At 44.3% G+C, this 17,171-nt stretch overlaps 1 protein-coding gene across 8 annotated transcripts in view; it reads right to left on the bottom strand.

Moving 5' to 3' along the window:
* LOC306912484 (disco-interacting protein 2 homolog C) overlaps positions 1-17,171 on the bottom strand; it is a 311,207-nt gene that overhangs the window by 25,924 nt on the left and 268,112 nt on the right. For all 8 annotated transcript variants that reach the window (XM_079488741.1, XM_079488745.1, XM_079488742.1 and 5 more), the window contains exons 24-25: positions 2,847-2,927; positions 368-491 (exon numbers count right to left, since the gene is read on the bottom strand). In XM_079488741.1, coding sequence (XP_079344867.1) covers positions 368-491; positions 2,847-2,927 — 205 coding nt within the window. The remainder of the gene's footprint in view (positions 1-367; positions 492-2,846; positions 2,928-17,171) is intronic.

Here is a 17,171-nt window from a genome sequence, read left to right as displayed (position 1 = left end):
AATGTACAAGTGACCAGGCACGTGCAGAGAGTGTTAAAGAGGCCGGGGCGGGGCACTTTTGGCCCAAAATAGCGAAAATAGCAAGCTCACAACGTGTTGCGCTGTGATGCGTTGAGAGCTTGTAGATCAGCTATTCGGGGCGCAACCCTAGACTCTTTATCTTCTGGAGATGCGGTGTTCGGCATGGATTTCGAAACAAATTAGTTCAGGAGACTTCGGAAAAAATCCCAATTCTCCTGAATGCTTCCTTCCGGTATGGCATGGAAAGTAGAGGAGGGCATTTGCATTTCAGACGGGTAAAAGGGCAGGGGCTGAAGCCCCCTTTTATATCTATGTGTGCACATCCCTGCAAGTGGCCGTGACATACCGGGAGGGTAGACCAGTGCAACGTGGTCCCCGTCCTGCAGGTGTCCTCGTTCAGCCAGCAGGGCGGCGATCTTCTCCGATCGCTTATGGAGCTGAAGGCAGGTCAGAGAGCTGGCTATTGTACCCTGAGGAGGGAAACACGCACGCGAGACACACACGCACACACGCGCACACGCACACACACACACACACACACACACACACACACACACACACACACACACACACACACACAGAAATGTGTCACGGAAACGTGGCCCCACACACAATCTCAAAGACAGAATATTATGAAAAGAATAAATGATTGACGTTTTCAATCAGGTGAATGTCATTTCCAATCATTTCCAATTTGATGTCCATATTCATTCCAGCCGGCCAATCAACAGGGCTAACACTAGTTATGGTTGCTGTCGGGGTGGAAAACCTTGTATGTCCAATACCGTTACTTTTCAGGAAATGGAAATGGATCCAATGTAGTGATTATTTACATACTGTAGTCAACAAGTTCTTGTTAATACATATCATTGCTTTAATTATTATAAAACCCACAGACACACTTAAAGGGTAAGACCACTTTGGTAGAGGTTTGAGTTGTGTAGTTACAAGAAAGACATCAAACATAATTGCTCCAGTGAATTGATCATTCAAAATACAGTATGCTCCTCATTGACTTACATGGTATGCTGACACAGCTCTCAAAGTCACTCTCTTTTAGCACATAAATGAACACAAACCCAGTACTGATACATACAAATGTTAACTTCCTGTTGATTTTGCCGTTTTTATTAGGAATAAAACTGCGCTAGGCGTGTGTACACGTCCCAGCAACCCGTCGGTTGGATTAGTTATGACGTTCTAACTGCGCTAGGCGTGTGTACACGTCCCAGCAACCCGTCGGTTGGATTAGTTATGACGTTCTAACTGCGCTAGGCGTGTGTACACGTCCCAGCAACCCGTCGGTTGGATTAGTTATGACGTTCTAACTGCGCTAGGCGTGTGTACACGTCCCAGCAACCCGTCGGTTGGATTAGTTATGACGTTCCCACACGTCCCAGCAACCCGTCGGTTGGATTAGTTATGACGTTCCCACACGTCCCAGCAACCCGTCGGTTGGATTAGTTATGACGTTCCCACACGTCGTACGGTCTAAATGGGTTAAGCACTTCCACTTTAACCTTCAAACGTTTTCAAGACTAGCAAAAAAAGCCGATCTACAAGCTCTTACAACATGTCTTCTCCCTTCTGGCTCCAAAACTATGGAATGCACTTCCCATCACAGTCAGAACTGCAGCCTCACTCCCAATCTTCCGCCGTAGTCTGAAAACCCACCTCTTCAGACTCCACCATGGCCCGTAGCACTTGCCCTAGCCTAGCCCCTTAGATAGCACATTATGTAGACTTAGATAGTATTTTGAACAGACTTACAGCTTGTTATGTAGACAGCTCTAGAATTGCACTTTATGTAGTCATAGCACTTTATAGTACACATGTATAATATATTATATAGTATAGTATGTATAGTTTACATAGATACTCCACTGTTACGTTCTTGGTTTACGCATGATTCATGATAACTGCTTTTTATGTATGCCATGCTTTTTTTTATTGCTTAATGTGAGTCGCTCTGGATTAAGAGCGTCTGCTAAATGCCTACATTTTAAATGTCGCATTGCGACACGTTGTGAGCTTGTTGATCGGCTTTTCCAACTAAAGAGTGCGTGACACTCTTGTACAACAAATCAGAGCATTTACTGTATTTACCAAAAAATATAAAAAAGATGATATCTGGAGATACAAGGTTTCTGTCCGTCAGCAATGTTATGTGAGTCCTAATGGAGACTGACTGAGACTAGATCACACTCATATCGTTGCTGTTGGGCAGAAACCTCTTATGTCAATCTTCTAACTATTGTGTTTTTTAGGAAAATTAACTCCCTACTTGATCATACTACAGCATCACACAAAAGTATCAGATCTTCAAGCTCGATCTGCTACTTTTGATGCTTTTGAATTTGAACCCTGAAATGTAACAGTGTTGGACATGTGAGGTTTCCACCCGACAGAGATGATATCTTGTTGCACTGAGATCTTCATTGGTCCTGTTCCTTTTCATCTGTGTGCCTGGCTGCTCATATGCAAATTGACATTATATTGCAATCATGCAGAGACAGCATAAAACTATATTTGCCTGATGAATGTGTGAGAACCAAAAGCTTATTTTCTGTAATAAACACTTTAATTGCAAGTATAGAGACAGTATGCAGGAAATTTGTTTTGCCCACACTGTGAAACAGTCCCATAATATGCAAATAATATTATTGCTGAAATGTATAGGCTACTTCTGTAATGAAAACCCCTATATCGTACAGATGGGGGATTGATTGGCCAAATGGAAATTATATGAGCACTGTGTGCCTGCGTGTGCATGCGCACGTGTGTGCATGTGTGCGTGTGTGCACGTGTATGTGGTCAGGTCTTACCCTGGAGTTGAGCAGTGTGTATAACACATGGTCAGGAGTGGTCTGAGCTCTCCACTGCAACACCTCAGACAGGAAGAGGAACTAGAAGAGACAAAGAGGAAACAGACATAAGACCAGGATACATAGACCCTAGTCTGGCGTTACCAGACTGTTGCCTCCGCCATTTCCAAACGCTTCATCATACAGTCTGGGCCAACGGAAGAGGTCTCATGAGTATCCGGATACAGCGGAAGTGGAGCCTCCTCGCCACTTTCGTTTCGTCTTTACAGTCACGCATATTTATCCTAATATAAATAGAAAACATCTAAGGCTATAGCTTGTTGCTTAGCAGAAAAGGAAATATTTTCGTGAACGGAAATGGCAGCTTCTGTTACTCAGCTCATGAGGGCTATAGTCTCAGACTCTATATAGCATTCGGAGATTGTGGAATAATTATCTGGCTACGCAAGACTACATATACCCAGGTACAGCACAAAGACTTCCTGGTGGAAGGGGTCACCAAAATAGCACGGCAATGCTTAGAATCCTAAAAATGTAATATGTCAAGTGAAGTGAAAAAACCCCCCAGAAAATTTGATGCGCGCGCACACGCACACACGCACACGCACACACACACACACACACACACACACACACACACACACACACACACACACACACACACACACACACACACACACACACAGCAGAGAGAAATAGACAAGCTCACAGGCTACAGGACACAAGCAAGGTCTAAATGTAGCATCAGTCACACTTGTTGGCTTCCATCCTCCCATAGAGGGCCTTTTTAACCCCGTTTATCCAGGTTGACTGAACGTTACAGCTAAACGTGTTCACACCCGGCAACTTCTACACAGTGTCTGTCAGCCACTGAGCAGCTCATTAGGGGTTGCTGCGTTGCTGTCACACATGGCATTGTGGTGGTATAGGCAATCCATGATGCAGCATTTCTATTGTCATTTTGTGTCCTCCCATTGCAGAGGAAGCTGTGCTGTCGTGCAGAAACCTTGTACTGTATCTGCATATTCATATTTTTTTTTTCTTCATCTTGATATTTCAACCACAGTGTCACACAAATGTAGCAAAGATAGCCAATCCACCAGCTCACAATGCATTGTGATGCGACTCCGTTGTGAACTTGTAGTCGTTGATGGACAATTTTTGCTATTCCTTTAAAAATAATAATAATACTGGACTGAATGAAAAGGTATTAACAAAGCTTGTGACTAAATAATAACGACATTGGATCCATTGGAACGCAGGTTCTGAAAACGTCTGTTGGCTGGAGTGGATACCTCATTATGTCCAAAACTGTTCCTTTCAATGATTCAAATTCAAAAGTAGCAGATCTACAAGCTCAAATCACTGCTACGTTTGATGCTTTGTGTGGCGCTGCAGTATGATCAAGTAGGGCGTTAATTTAAGAAAGAAACACAAAAGTTAGAATATGGAGATAAGAGGGTTCTGCTCCGACAGCAAGAGTACAGAATGTGAAACATATTGAAGGAGATACTTCAATTTACAATTTAGGCATTTAGCAGACTTAATCCAGAGCGATTTACATTAAGCAATAACAAAAGCATGGCATAAATCACATATATAAAAAAGTAGTTATCATGAATCATGTGTAAACTAAGAACGTAACAGTGGAGTATCTATGTAAACTATACATACTATACTATATAATATATTATACATGTGTACTATAAAGTGCTATGACTACGTAACTTCCTTGGACTACTGACAGCGTGCACAGCAATTTGACGCTGATTGGTGCAGCAGTTTGCTGGACTAGCAACAACGGACACAGCACGTTTAGCACTTTTGTAAAAGTACTCTTTCACAGACTGTACTGTACTGTACTTTATGAACCACCTGACGTAATGCCTTCAATTAGGAAATGAACTGTAGATTTTATTCCAGGCTTAACTACTTCCACCCCAGTACTCGCATGAGGAAAACAGCTTAACTCCCCACCACATTAACACACACACACACCCTCCCACACACATGTATGCACACATGCACGCGCACGCCACCCGCCCACCTTTTCCTGTCTTGACTATTTGAACACTTCCCAAATGACAGCTGTGCTGTACAGTTTTAACACCATGAGGTAATGACAGATGTGCTTTCTGTTGAGGGCCAGTCACCGGATATTTCCTTCCCAAAACCTTTTAGCTCAAGAGACCCAAAAGAGAAATGTGGTGTCTCCCCAGGACCCAAACCTAAGAATTAACCACACCATTTTCACTTTTTTAAAGTTTTTTAAATGTATGGATTTTATTTTGAGCATTTATGATCTTTTTTTTATTTATATATTTTTTTAAATATAGGAAACATATAAAACAAGCTTGATATTTACTTAAATGGTTGAGACCCAGAAATGGTTCCCATTGTTTGAGAAACAGCGCTCTGGTGGATGTACAGTAGAGAGGAGGCGGAGGATTTGAGAAGACAGAAGACAACCAGGTGTCTCTGGGTTTAAGACAGAAGACAACCTGGTGTTGTCTCTGGGTTTAAGACAGAAGACAGCCTGGTGTTGTCTCTGGGTTTAAGACAGAAGACAGCCTGGTGGGTGTCTCTGGGTTTAAGACAGAAGACAACCTGGTGTTGTCTCTGGGTTTAAGACAGAAGACAGCCTGGTGTTGTCTCTGGGTTTAAGACAGAAGACAGCCTGGTGTCTCTGGGTTTAAGACAGAAGACAGCCTGGTGTCTCTGGGTTTAAGACAGAAGACAGCCTGGTGTCTCTGGGTTTAAGACAGAAGACAGCCTGGTGGTGTCTCTGGGTTTAAGACAGAAGACAGCCTGGTGTCTCTAGGTTTAAGACAGAAGACAGCCTGGTGTCTCTGGGTTTAAGACAGAAGACAGCCTGGTGTCTCTGGGTTTAAGACAGAAGACAGCCTGGTGTCTCTGGGTTTAAGACAGAAGACAGCCTGGTGTCTCTGGGTTTAAGACAGAAGACAGCCTGGTGTCTCTGGGTTTGAGACAGAAGACAGCCTGGTGTCTCTGGGTTTAAGACAGAAGACAGCCTGGTGTCTCTGGGTTTAAGACAGAAGACAGCCTGGTGTCTCTGGGTTTAAGACAGAAGACAGCCTGGTGTCTCTGGGTTTAAGACAGAAGACAGCCTGGTGTCTCTGGGTTTAAGACAGAAGACAGCCTGGTGTCTCTGGGTTTAAGACAGAAGACAGCCTGGTGTCTCTGGGTTTAAGACAGAAGACAGCCTGGTGTCTCTGGGTTTAAGACAGAAGACAGCCTGGTGTCTCTGGGTTTAAGACAGAAGACAGCCTGGTGGTGTCTCTGGGTTTAAGACAGAAGACAGCCTGGTGTCTCTGGGTTTAAGACAGAAGACAACCTGGTGTCTCTGGGTTTAAGACAGAAGACAGCCTGGTGTCTCTGGGTTTAAGACAGAAGACAGCATGGTGTCTCTGGGTTTAAGACAGAAGACAGCCTGGTGTCTCTGGGTTTAAGACAGAAGACAGCCTGGTGTCTCTGGGTTTAAGACAGAAGACAACCTGGTGTTGTCTCTGGGTTTAAGACACAAGACAGCCTGTTGTCTCTGGGTTTAAGACAGAAGACAACCTGGTGTTGTCTCTGGGTTTAAGACAGAAGACAGCCTGGTGTCTCTGGGTTTAAGACAGAAGACAGCCTGGTGTCTCTGGGTTTAAGACAGAAGACAGCCTGGTGGGTGTCTCTGGGTTTAAGACAGAAGACAACCAGGTGTCTCTGGGTTTAAGACAGAAGACAGCCTGGTGTCTCTGGGTTTAAGACAGAAGACAGCCTGGTGTCTCTGGGTTTAAGACAGAAGACAGCCTGGTGGGTGTCTCTGGGTTTAAGACAGAAGACAGCCTGGTGTCTCTGGGTTTAAGACAGAAGACAACCTGGTGTTGTCTCTGGGTTTAAGACAGAAGACAACCTGGTGTCTCTGGGTTTAAGACAGAAGACAGCCTGGTGTCTCTGGGTTTAAGACAGAAGACAACCTGGTGTTGTCTCTGGGTTTAAGAGGGGATTCTACGCTTTCCAAATGAACAGCTCTGTTCCAAAACAAAGGAATCCTTATCCTTCCATATCCTACCAGAGACGAAGCATTTTAAACATTCCTAATGAGGAACTCTGCTAAAGAACCGAAAAGGGATTTTCCACATTAAGACGAGGAGTTGTATTTCAAAACTGTGGCAAATATGAACTGCTCTATTCATGTATTTATAAAGGATAGGAATTGTATGCCAAACTGAAGTGCTTCTCTAACATCGCATTGAATAGTTCTGCTCCATAATGGAGGAATTCTACATTCACAAAATATACAGAGCTACCATATTTAATACTTAAACAGCACTTAAACAGCACATGCAGATAAAATAGGTAGAATGATATGTATAGTGTGTAGAGCAGGGTTCCCCAATTAATTTTCCTCAAGGGCCATATTTTGATAGGGAACCAGGCTGGGGGCAGAGTCCGCACGCGCGAAAAATTGGGTTTTTTATTTCTTCATTCATTAATTAAACATTGTTCTCAACCAGTGGTCCGGGGACCACCAGTGGTCCTTGAGGGGGTGCCCAGTTTGACATGCATAGACTACTGACCCCCATTTAATGCCATTTATATCTGGGACACCCCCGAAAACAAAACAAAAAACGTTTTTTCTTTTTAAATTCTTCCAGGGGCCACAAGGGGGCGCTCCGCGCTCCGCAAATGGCCCGCGGGCCGCCTATTGGGGAACCCTGGTGTAGAGCCTAGTGTGTAGAGTCTACACACTAGGCTCTACACAGTCTACACTGTAGACTGTCGTGTAGAGTTAATGTGCCTTGGCAGCCACCGTACTTGTTGTGTACAGCGCCTGTGCAAGCCGGTTCATTCATTCTATTCTATGCTATACTACCGTAGTTGATACTGAGAGCTGTACCAGTAAAATTATAATAAACTGAACTCGGTTTATGAAGTATTCCATCCGTTTGGTTGAAGGATATGTGTAGTCTAATAAGACAATAAAATATGCAATAAAATTGTCAGTGTTTTATGTAACTTTCCTGTTCTACCTCAGGTTTGGATCTGGATCTCCTAAAGTGCTGACATTTTTACCACTGTGCTAATAGAGCCTGCCTGCCTCCTTGCTTAGGGGGAAAGAGAATTTTGACCTTCAGGTCAAATTTTGTGACAAACCAGAAACAGAATCTACTGTAAATGTCTCAATAGAAGAACAACCACCCCAATTGTATAAGTTATATTGTATAACGTACTCTACCATAAAGATGGGACAAAATCACATTTTGTTCACAAATAAAGTTACATAATACAGCTTTAATGTATCAATTTGTAACTTTGAGCGTCTACAAATGTAACCAAATGTACCCAACACTGTAGCTTCCGGGATCCACATTTCTGGAAAATCTTTGAAAACCTTTGAACTAACCCTAACCCTAAAGTATTTTTAAAAGCATACACATGCTTTTGAATACTAATACGTACAGATCTCCAGCCTAGTGGTTCTCAAACCTTTTCATGTCAAGGACCCCCAAAATAATATACGGTATTTGGCCGTGGATCCCCACCTGAAATATTTTGTGCTAGGCAGTAGGCACCTACAGAAGAGAAGATTTGTATCGAAATTTCCAAAAGTATTACACTTTCAAGATTTTTCAAAAATGTTCAAAAATAGCAGATGTGCAAGATGTAGATCTTCTATTTTTGGATAGCCAACGTATAAATGGATAAAGTGGTTGATATGATTATGATGCTACAGTATGTTAAATCATTTTGCTGAGGACCCTCTGGTGGACCCTACCTTGAGAACCACTGGTCTAGCATCTTGTACAAACGTTTGAGCTGAAACGAGCGGACAGGACCTCTGTGTTTTACAGGCTCAGGGTGACTTGAAGAACACACCGGTTTCCGGTGATCAAAGGTTCTCTACTCAGTCAGGAGTCCCCAGGCTTCTAGTCAGGAGTCCCCAGGCTTCTGTACCATAGCATAGCACTTCTCTCTCTCTCGCTCTCTCTCTGGAGGTGAAAGGTTTTACGGCATGTTCTTCACTTGAATAATTTATCAGTCAATGACTCTCCCCCCTGCCGCTAGGAAACGTCCCTAAAGTGATTGTAAGCTAAATAATGCGTGACTCTTTTTGCAGAGTTTTGAGCTGTTGAAAAGCCCCACCAGTCAACCTGTATTATACATCAACCTGCAACCACTTGCTAGCGTTTTTTGTATAAAGTGACTTACAAAACGATGAGGGTACAGCCTGCATTTTAAACCCGGGTGATAACAGCAGGAACTGAACCCTAAAGGCCTATTCATAGTCCGGTTTTCGGTGAAGAGGTGACCACCGAAACGGTGGTTAGTAAAAACAGAGAGATGTGTTGTGTCATGCTGTAGTTTTCGGTTGTCACCTCTTCACCGAAAACTGGACTGATCCCAGCGGCATCGTTCACCACTATCAGTGATGGAAAGTAACTAAGTACATTTACTTAAGTACTGTTCTTGAGTACAATTTTGAGGTACTTGAGTAATTCCAATTTCCAATTTCCATTACTAGTTACTTTAATTGTACATTTGGATTCTTATTACAAAACATTCATTAACCACTTCAGCCCTATACATTTCGGCCATTTGAAAATAGCCGATCCACAAGCTTGTGATGCGACGCATTGTGAGCTTGTAGATCTGCTATTTTCAAAAGATTTTTATACATTTGAAAACTTGGAAATGGGACATTCTGCATAATGAGTTTTTTTTTTTTTGTAATTTAATGCCCAACTTCATCATACAGGAATGTCACACAAGAATACCGAAAATAACCGACCTACAAGCTCACAATTCCTCGAACCGCAAGGTATTGAGAGCTGCGCAGATGTGTGCAGATCGGCTATTTGAACTATTTTAAAACTTTTTTTGAATGATATTAAAAAAGGAATGGTTTTGGACTGAGGTTTCCACAGGACAGTGACAGTGGCATCTACCCAGTATAGCGTGTCTCCCACCCCTCTCCTCCCACCTCTCGCTCTCCTCCTAGGGTCACCATGTACATTGAGCACAATGGAAGCCAGCCCCGGAGATAAAGTCTCTATGTTATCTCAGTGAGAGAGAGACAGCTACATAACATGCTAAAGAATACAAAGTGGCTTTGTCTCTAATTGTGGGTAGTGAGAGAGAGGGAATGATAGAGGAAGAGACAGATGTCAAATGAGACCGTGTGTACGCGCGCGACAACGCATGCGTATGCACGCGTGTGTGTGTGTGTGTGTGTGTGTGTGTGTGTGTGTGTGTGTGTGTGTGTGTGTGAGCACCGAAGAGAAAAATACTACGCATTTGTGTGTGTGTGCGACATGCGTGCGTGCGTCGCATGTGGTGCGTGTTCCAGTGTGTGTCAGAATCTGTGACGTTTTCTGCTGTGTTTTCTAGTGTTCCTTGTTCCTAGTTTTGGTTATTGTTTTACTGTTCTGTTGTGCTCCTATTTTGTAGTTCGTGTCCTGGTTTCCTTTGTGCTTACTGTTAACTCTCTTGTCTCATGAAAAGGGTATCTTTGAAAGACAAAGAAGAGGTCCCGCACACTGTCACACTGTCAGAGTGTCAGACACTTGCCAGAAAAATGTTGCTCTTTATTAGGTCGACGTTTCGGTCGCTTAGACCTTCATCAGGACAGACAATCCATGGGGACATTGTCTGTCTAAGAAGATCTAAGCGACCGAAATGTCGACCAAATAAAGAGCAACATTGTTTTGGCAAGTGTCTGACAGTGTGCGGGACCTCTTCTTTGTCTTTCAAAGATACCCTTTTAATTATATGCTCTATTGCCCTGCGCACCTGTCACCAGCCTTTTGAGGTGTGCATCGGCCTTTTGCTATAAAACCTGTCTTGTCTCACCTGTGATTATTAGTTTGCTCCACCTGTGTCCTTTGCCAATCCCTGTCTTGATTTTGAGTTATGTTCACCTGTGCCCTGTTATCCCTGTGTGTATTTATACTCCCCTGTTTTTTCAGTTCCTTGTCAGATCATTGTTGTAAGTCACCAGTGTTCACCAGTGTTCCGCCTGTCTGTCTGCGTTTGGGTCCTAATCTCCTGCCACACGTGACAGAGTGTTACATTCCAAGCGACAGATAAACATCTAGGAACATACAGAGCTGTCTTTATACTCCATGTCCTTATCAGAGATCACTAACAGTCCACACAAGAACTGATGCTGAGGACATTGTCGTCCATTATAATATCCTGGGTGTTCAATTTAACTCTGAACATGTATGTACAAAATGTGTAACCCAATGGACCCGAAAGGGTTCATTCGGTTACATGTGTACGGTACATGCTCAGCGTTACAGGCCTGTTAAGAGTCCATTTGGCGGATGGTGGATTTTAAAATGCTGATTTTAATGCTGATTTTAACTTTTTGTTTAATTTTCGTGCAATACATGTATGACAATCCTTATAGCCTTAACTAATGAGAAGTTATATTTGTAACTCCTTGTTCCTTGCTCCCATTTTCAACACAATATGATTGGTCTTCACTGAAGCTCATTATAATATGGCACCATTTGTGTTTATTCAGAGTGTCTCAGAGGAACCTACCTACCTGTGACATTGTCAGTCAGCAGGTTTGGAAACTTCAAACAAGATTTTTGAAAATATGTTTTATTTCTTATTAAACTCCTTTTCAGAATGCTAACTTTCCAGGAAGAGAAATGCAGTAGTTTCTATTATGGATGTCGTAAGCATTTTTCTGAACTGTCCACAGCCCTCCTCTGAGACACAGAGGGAGTAGACAGGTTTCTGAACTGTCCACAGCCCTCCTCTGAGACACAGAGTGAGTAGACAGGTTTCTGAACTGTCCACAGCCCTCCTCTGAGACACAGAGTGAGTAGACAGGTTTCTGAACTGTCCACAGCCCTCCTCTGAGACACAGAGTGAGTAGACAGGTTTCTGAACTGTCCACAGCCCTCCTCTTGAGACACAGAGTGAGTAGACAGGTTTCTGAACTGTCCACAGCCCTCCTCTGAGACACAGAGTGAGTAGACAGGTTTCTGAACTGTCCACAGCCCTCCTCTGAGTCACAGCGTGAGTAGACTAGCCTGACTTGGCCATTCTTATATCACACTACATGGATAAAGCAATTTTTCAGATTCGCGTCTGGCCACTGCGAGGCTATGAGTAGACAGGTTTCTGAACTGTCCACAGCTGTCCTCTGAGACACAGAGTGAGTAGACGGGTTTCTGAACTGTCCATAGCCCTCCTCTGAGACACAGAGTGAGTAGACAGATGTTTTTAGGAAAAATAAAAAAAAAGGTTAAAGTATGATTCGAGAAGATAGCAACGATTTGAGCACCCTGGGCTTTACAGTGTCCTAACAAAAGGTGTTTATTATCATGAGCTATATCTCTAGCCAGAACCGTATCCCAGAATGCATTGCGTGTGAATAGGCAGAGGACCGAACTGAAGGTTAGGAAAAACGGCCCCTTTGTGTGGTGGAGAGAAGCAGACATCTCAGTGGCGGGCTGATGTGACAATGGAGGAGGGAGACTATAGTTACGCTTCCATCGTGATTCTTCTCTCTACATAACTCGTTATATAAAGGAGAAGAAGAAAAAAAAATGTTGAATTTCACTCACCCATTCTCTACAATCCATCACTCCACACATCAGGCACATGCTGCATTTCTCATACTAGTGCAACTTGATATGGCTTGATTTTTTTTAAACTTTTGTCTCGATGATTTTTTGTATTTTTATAGTGAAAATATAGAAAATCTACAAGCTGACAATGCGTTGCAATGTCACACGTTTAGTATGAGTAGAGGAAAAGACGGGGAGGAGGGGTAGAGGAGGAGAGGGAAAGACAGGGAGGAGGGGTAGAGGAGGAGAGGGAAAGACGGGGAGGAGGGGTAGAGGAGGAGAGGGAAAGACGGGGAGGAGGGGTAGAGGAGGAGAGGGAAAGACGGGGAGGAGGGGTAGAGGAGGAGAGGGAAAGACGGGGAGGAGGGGTAGAGGAGGAGAGGGAAAGACGGGGAGGAGGGGTAGAGGAGGAGAGGGAAAGACGGGGAGGAGGGGTAGAGGAGGAGAGGGAAAGACAGGGAGGAGGGGTAGAGGAGGAGAGGGAAAGACGGGGAGGAGGGGTAGAGGAGGAGAGGGAAAGACGGGGAGGAGGGGTAGAGGAGGAGAGGGAAAGACGGGGAGGAGGGGTAGAGGAGGAGAGGGAAAGACGGGGAGGAGGGGTAGAGGAGGAGAGGGAAAGACAGGGAGGAGGGGTAGAGGAGGAGAGGGAAAGACGGGGAGGAGGGGTAGAGGAGGAGAGGGAAAGACAGGGAGGAGGGGTAGAGGAGGAGAGGGAAAGGGAGAAGAAAGGGGGAGAGGATAGGGGGTGTATACTAACAGTCCGACAACACGTCGCTCCCGACATGCGTGATAGGTTAAAACGAACCCGTGGTAGGTTAAAACTAACCCGTGATAGGTTAAAACGAACCCGTGGTAGGTTAAAACTAACCCGTGGTAGGTTAAAACTAACCCGTGGTAGGTTAAAACGAACCCGTGATAGGTTAAAACGAACCTGTGGTAGGTTAAAACTAACCCGTGGTAGGTTAAAACGAACCCGTGATAGGTTAAAACGAACCTGTGGTAGGTTAAAACTAACCCGTGGCTCCCGACATGCGTGGTAGGTTAAAACTAACCCGTGGCAGGTTAAAACTAACTTGTGGCTTCCTGTGCGGTTAGATTTAGGGTTGGGTTTTGGGCAGGGTGTCGGACTCATGACTGTAGGACTATTAGCATGTGAGACCAAACACATGCACCCTAGGATGGGAAGGATCTCCCCTTTCTTCTCCTGGGGAGAAGAAAGCGGAAAGGAGATGAGAGGAAAGAGGAGAAGAGGAGAGGAAAGAGAGGAGAGAGAACCTGATCTCCACCACCAAAGACCTCCTGGTACGGAGCGAGTGCATTAGACTGCATGTGGTCAGAGCCTGAGGACAGCATTAGAACATGCCTGCAGCGACCACAGCATACCAACGCATGGTAGTCCATGCAAGGCATTGGGGGTACAAGAAACTTCAAGTGTCACTCGTGTAAGAGGAGACGGGAGACACGTTCAAAGCTAATTGCATGTCACTCACTCACTTTACAACAAAGAACATTCCCTGCAGAGAAGAATGCATTCACAGATAGCAGTTTAAGCAGATTTTTCTTTCTATTTTTTTCTTTTTTTTTAAGGAACATCTCATTCACACTCCGAGGGCTTGGTTTTCAAACTATAAAATCCTGTTAATTTACCCCTTTGTACAAATGTAACCAACATTGTGTACACTCTCAGAGTTAAATTAACATAGGCTGATGGACTGGCAATGGATGGATGGATGGATGGATGGATGGATGGATGGATGCAGACAGACATGCATGGATGGATGGATGGATGGATGGATGGATGGATATGTCGATGTTTAGTATAAGCCGTAGAACCCCAAATGAGTGGAGTCAACTATAGCTTTCGATTCCAAATTGCTTCCTTTTCTGTGAAAGCAGTTCAAAGTTACCAGTTGTGTCTACATCATACCGCAGAGTCGTCACATTCACTCGACTCTCTCCTCTTCCAATATCACAGATTCCATTTGAAATGATGGAGGCGTATCAAATTCACCCCTGCAGGCCAACAACACTGTCAGTCTGTCTGTCTGACAGACAGCGCTAAACACGCTAAACACCCCCAACTCCCAGGATCACAAACTCAATTACAACTCCAGACTGACACAACTCACTCACCTCCCCAAACCAATTACATTCGTCCCACACTGCCGCTGTCCGGGCAATACATTTTGTACTAGATTTCATAATTGGATTTGTTTGAGCCCATAATTAGAAAATGTACAATAATCATGTCCTAATTCAGTTGTTGTTGGCATATTTGCCACCGTATATTTTCCACATTATGTTGAATGTGTCAGCCATTTAGCCATCCTAACTACTAGGAGCAGAGGACAGCATCACGTAATCCATTTAGCCATCCTAACTACTAGGAGCAGAGGACAGCATTACGTAATCCATTTAGCCATCCTAACTACTAGGAGCAGAGGACAGCATCACGTAATCCATTTACCCATCCTAACTACTAGGAGCAGAGGACAGCGTTACATAATCCATTTACCCATCCTAACTACTAGGAGCAGAGGACAGCATTACGTAATCCATTTACCCATCCTAACTACTAGGAGCAGAGGACAGCGTTACATAATCCATTTAGCCATCCTAACTACTAGGAGCAGAGGACAGCGTTACATAATCCATTTACCCATCCTAACTACTAGGAGCAGAGGACAGCATCACGTACTCCGGTGCCTGAGGAGCAGTTACTATAGGGCAGTGTTTCTCAATGTGGGGTTCGGGGAACCCCAGGGAGACCCCAGGGGGACCAACTAAATTATTGATAGTTAGGAACCAAATTGAGGCTGTTAAACACGCCTGACAGCATGTCGCGGGTTTGACTCCCAATCCCGACGACCTTCCCTGCGTGTCACCCCCCATCTCTCTCTCCCCATGTCCTGTCATTCTACTGTATACCTATCATTATGCATTAAAGCCCCAAAAATATCAAAACATAAATAAAATGGAACCAAATTGACCGCTGTGGGTCTCCAACAGTGTATAAATGGAAACAAATGGTTGGTTCAATTTGTACACTGACGGAGTTACATGAGCACTGAGGATTTCACAGTCATAGAGATTATATTAATGTATCAACTGGGAGTTGTATGGGTTGAGTTTGACAAACACTGAGTTAGGGGTTATTATGTGTCTTGCTCATGGTGGTGAACAACAGGTAACCTTCTGATTCCCAGGCAGTGTCTCTACACACTTCGCTATGGCTACCCTCTTATTGTGCAAAGCACTATTCTAACATTTTGTTTTCAATGTGAATTATAGTTATTAACCACTTAAACCATCTAGAATTAGTAAACAGAACCTAGTTGGCTCTTGTACTTTTTCATCTACACCAGATATACACTCTTATAGCCAGTTCTGTCGCTTTGTGTGAGCTTGAAGAGCATCCTTTTGGCTAAAATGTTCCCGCCAGAATATGGATGGCGGGGTTCAAGTGGTTCGAGTTATTTCAGTCAGGACACTCTTGTAAAACTCTGCTAGCAGACAAACACCATCAACCTCAGCTGACAAGCATTCAAAACGGCATGCCCGCAGGTAGCACTGTGTGTGTGTGTGTGTGTGCGTGCGTGCGTGCGTGCGTGCGTGCGTGCGTGCGTGCGTGCGTGCGTGCGTGCGTGCGTGCGTGCGTGCGTGCGTGCGTGCGTGCGTGCGTGCGTGCGTGCGGAGGGAGAACTCAGTAACCCGGGTGTCAGAGTGGAAGTCTGTTTGCATGCTAGTGGTTGATATGGATGTCACAGGCCTGTCACTTCCTATTAGCGTCCTTTTGGAGGTCCAGACAGGACCCCGGCTGGCTAACAACATGCCTGATGGGAGTCTTCATCTCCACAGGAAAAGGTACAAATCAATTCTGTCAACACCAGCTGCCCCTCCCCCCCATCTCTCTCTCTCTCTCTCTCTCTCTCTAGCGAAATAAAGCACCCGCCTTTCCACCTGACATACGAAAATATCATATACGGGATCTGTTAGACCCCCGTTCTGCCTCCAAGAATAGACGATTATTACAAGACATTCCTGCTTTATTGAGCATGTGGAGAGAGCTTGATATGTGATACAGGTCTTCAGATGAATTCTGAGTATTCAGAACACAGTACACCATCCAAATAGTTTCGAAGTTTAGCTCTAGTGTCGAAATGGATTCTAGACACACTGACAGAGGTGGACACATTGGCTGTTCTGGGGATGAAACTTGAAACTTAATAGCAATGTGTTCTCATCTCTACACATCATATTGTGACACTGTGAGGGAGGTACCTGTCCGCGCTGAGTGGTGTTATGGCCGCTCTGTTGACTCAGCACAGAGTTGCATACCAATAGGCCCTGGTATGTTGCAAACCAATGGTTTATAATCTCTCATGGAATTGTACATGACCAGTTTCCACGTCGACAACACTGATGACTGCATTTCGTTGTCATCAACATAGAATGCAATTGGTCGCTTTTAGCGTCCCCATGTTGATGCCAAAAGGTATCCAAGTGTCAAACTAGCGAGTGCGGAATGGCCTTTGCGTTTGAGTAAAATGGTCATGCCCCCTCATAAGTAAACTTGAGCCACAAGTAGCCTGGCTAATAAGCCAGACTCAAATCACACTGTCGTGTGGTATTTGAATCTTGTTTCCCGGGGGGCGGGTTCAAACATTTTCTCTTTGACGCAATTGGTCAGAGCTACTGTCAGTCAAAGGTCTCAAGCATTGAACGTCAC

This window comes from Electrona antarctica (genome assembly GCF_951216825.1).
Source record: "Electrona antarctica genome assembly, chromosome: 19".
Classification (NCBI taxonomy): Eukaryota; Metazoa; Chordata; class Actinopteri; order Myctophiformes; family Myctophidae; genus Electrona; species Electrona antarctica.
The sequence above is the reverse complement of the archived record's forward strand: the minus strand, read 5'-3'. Positions and strand labels throughout refer to the sequence as shown.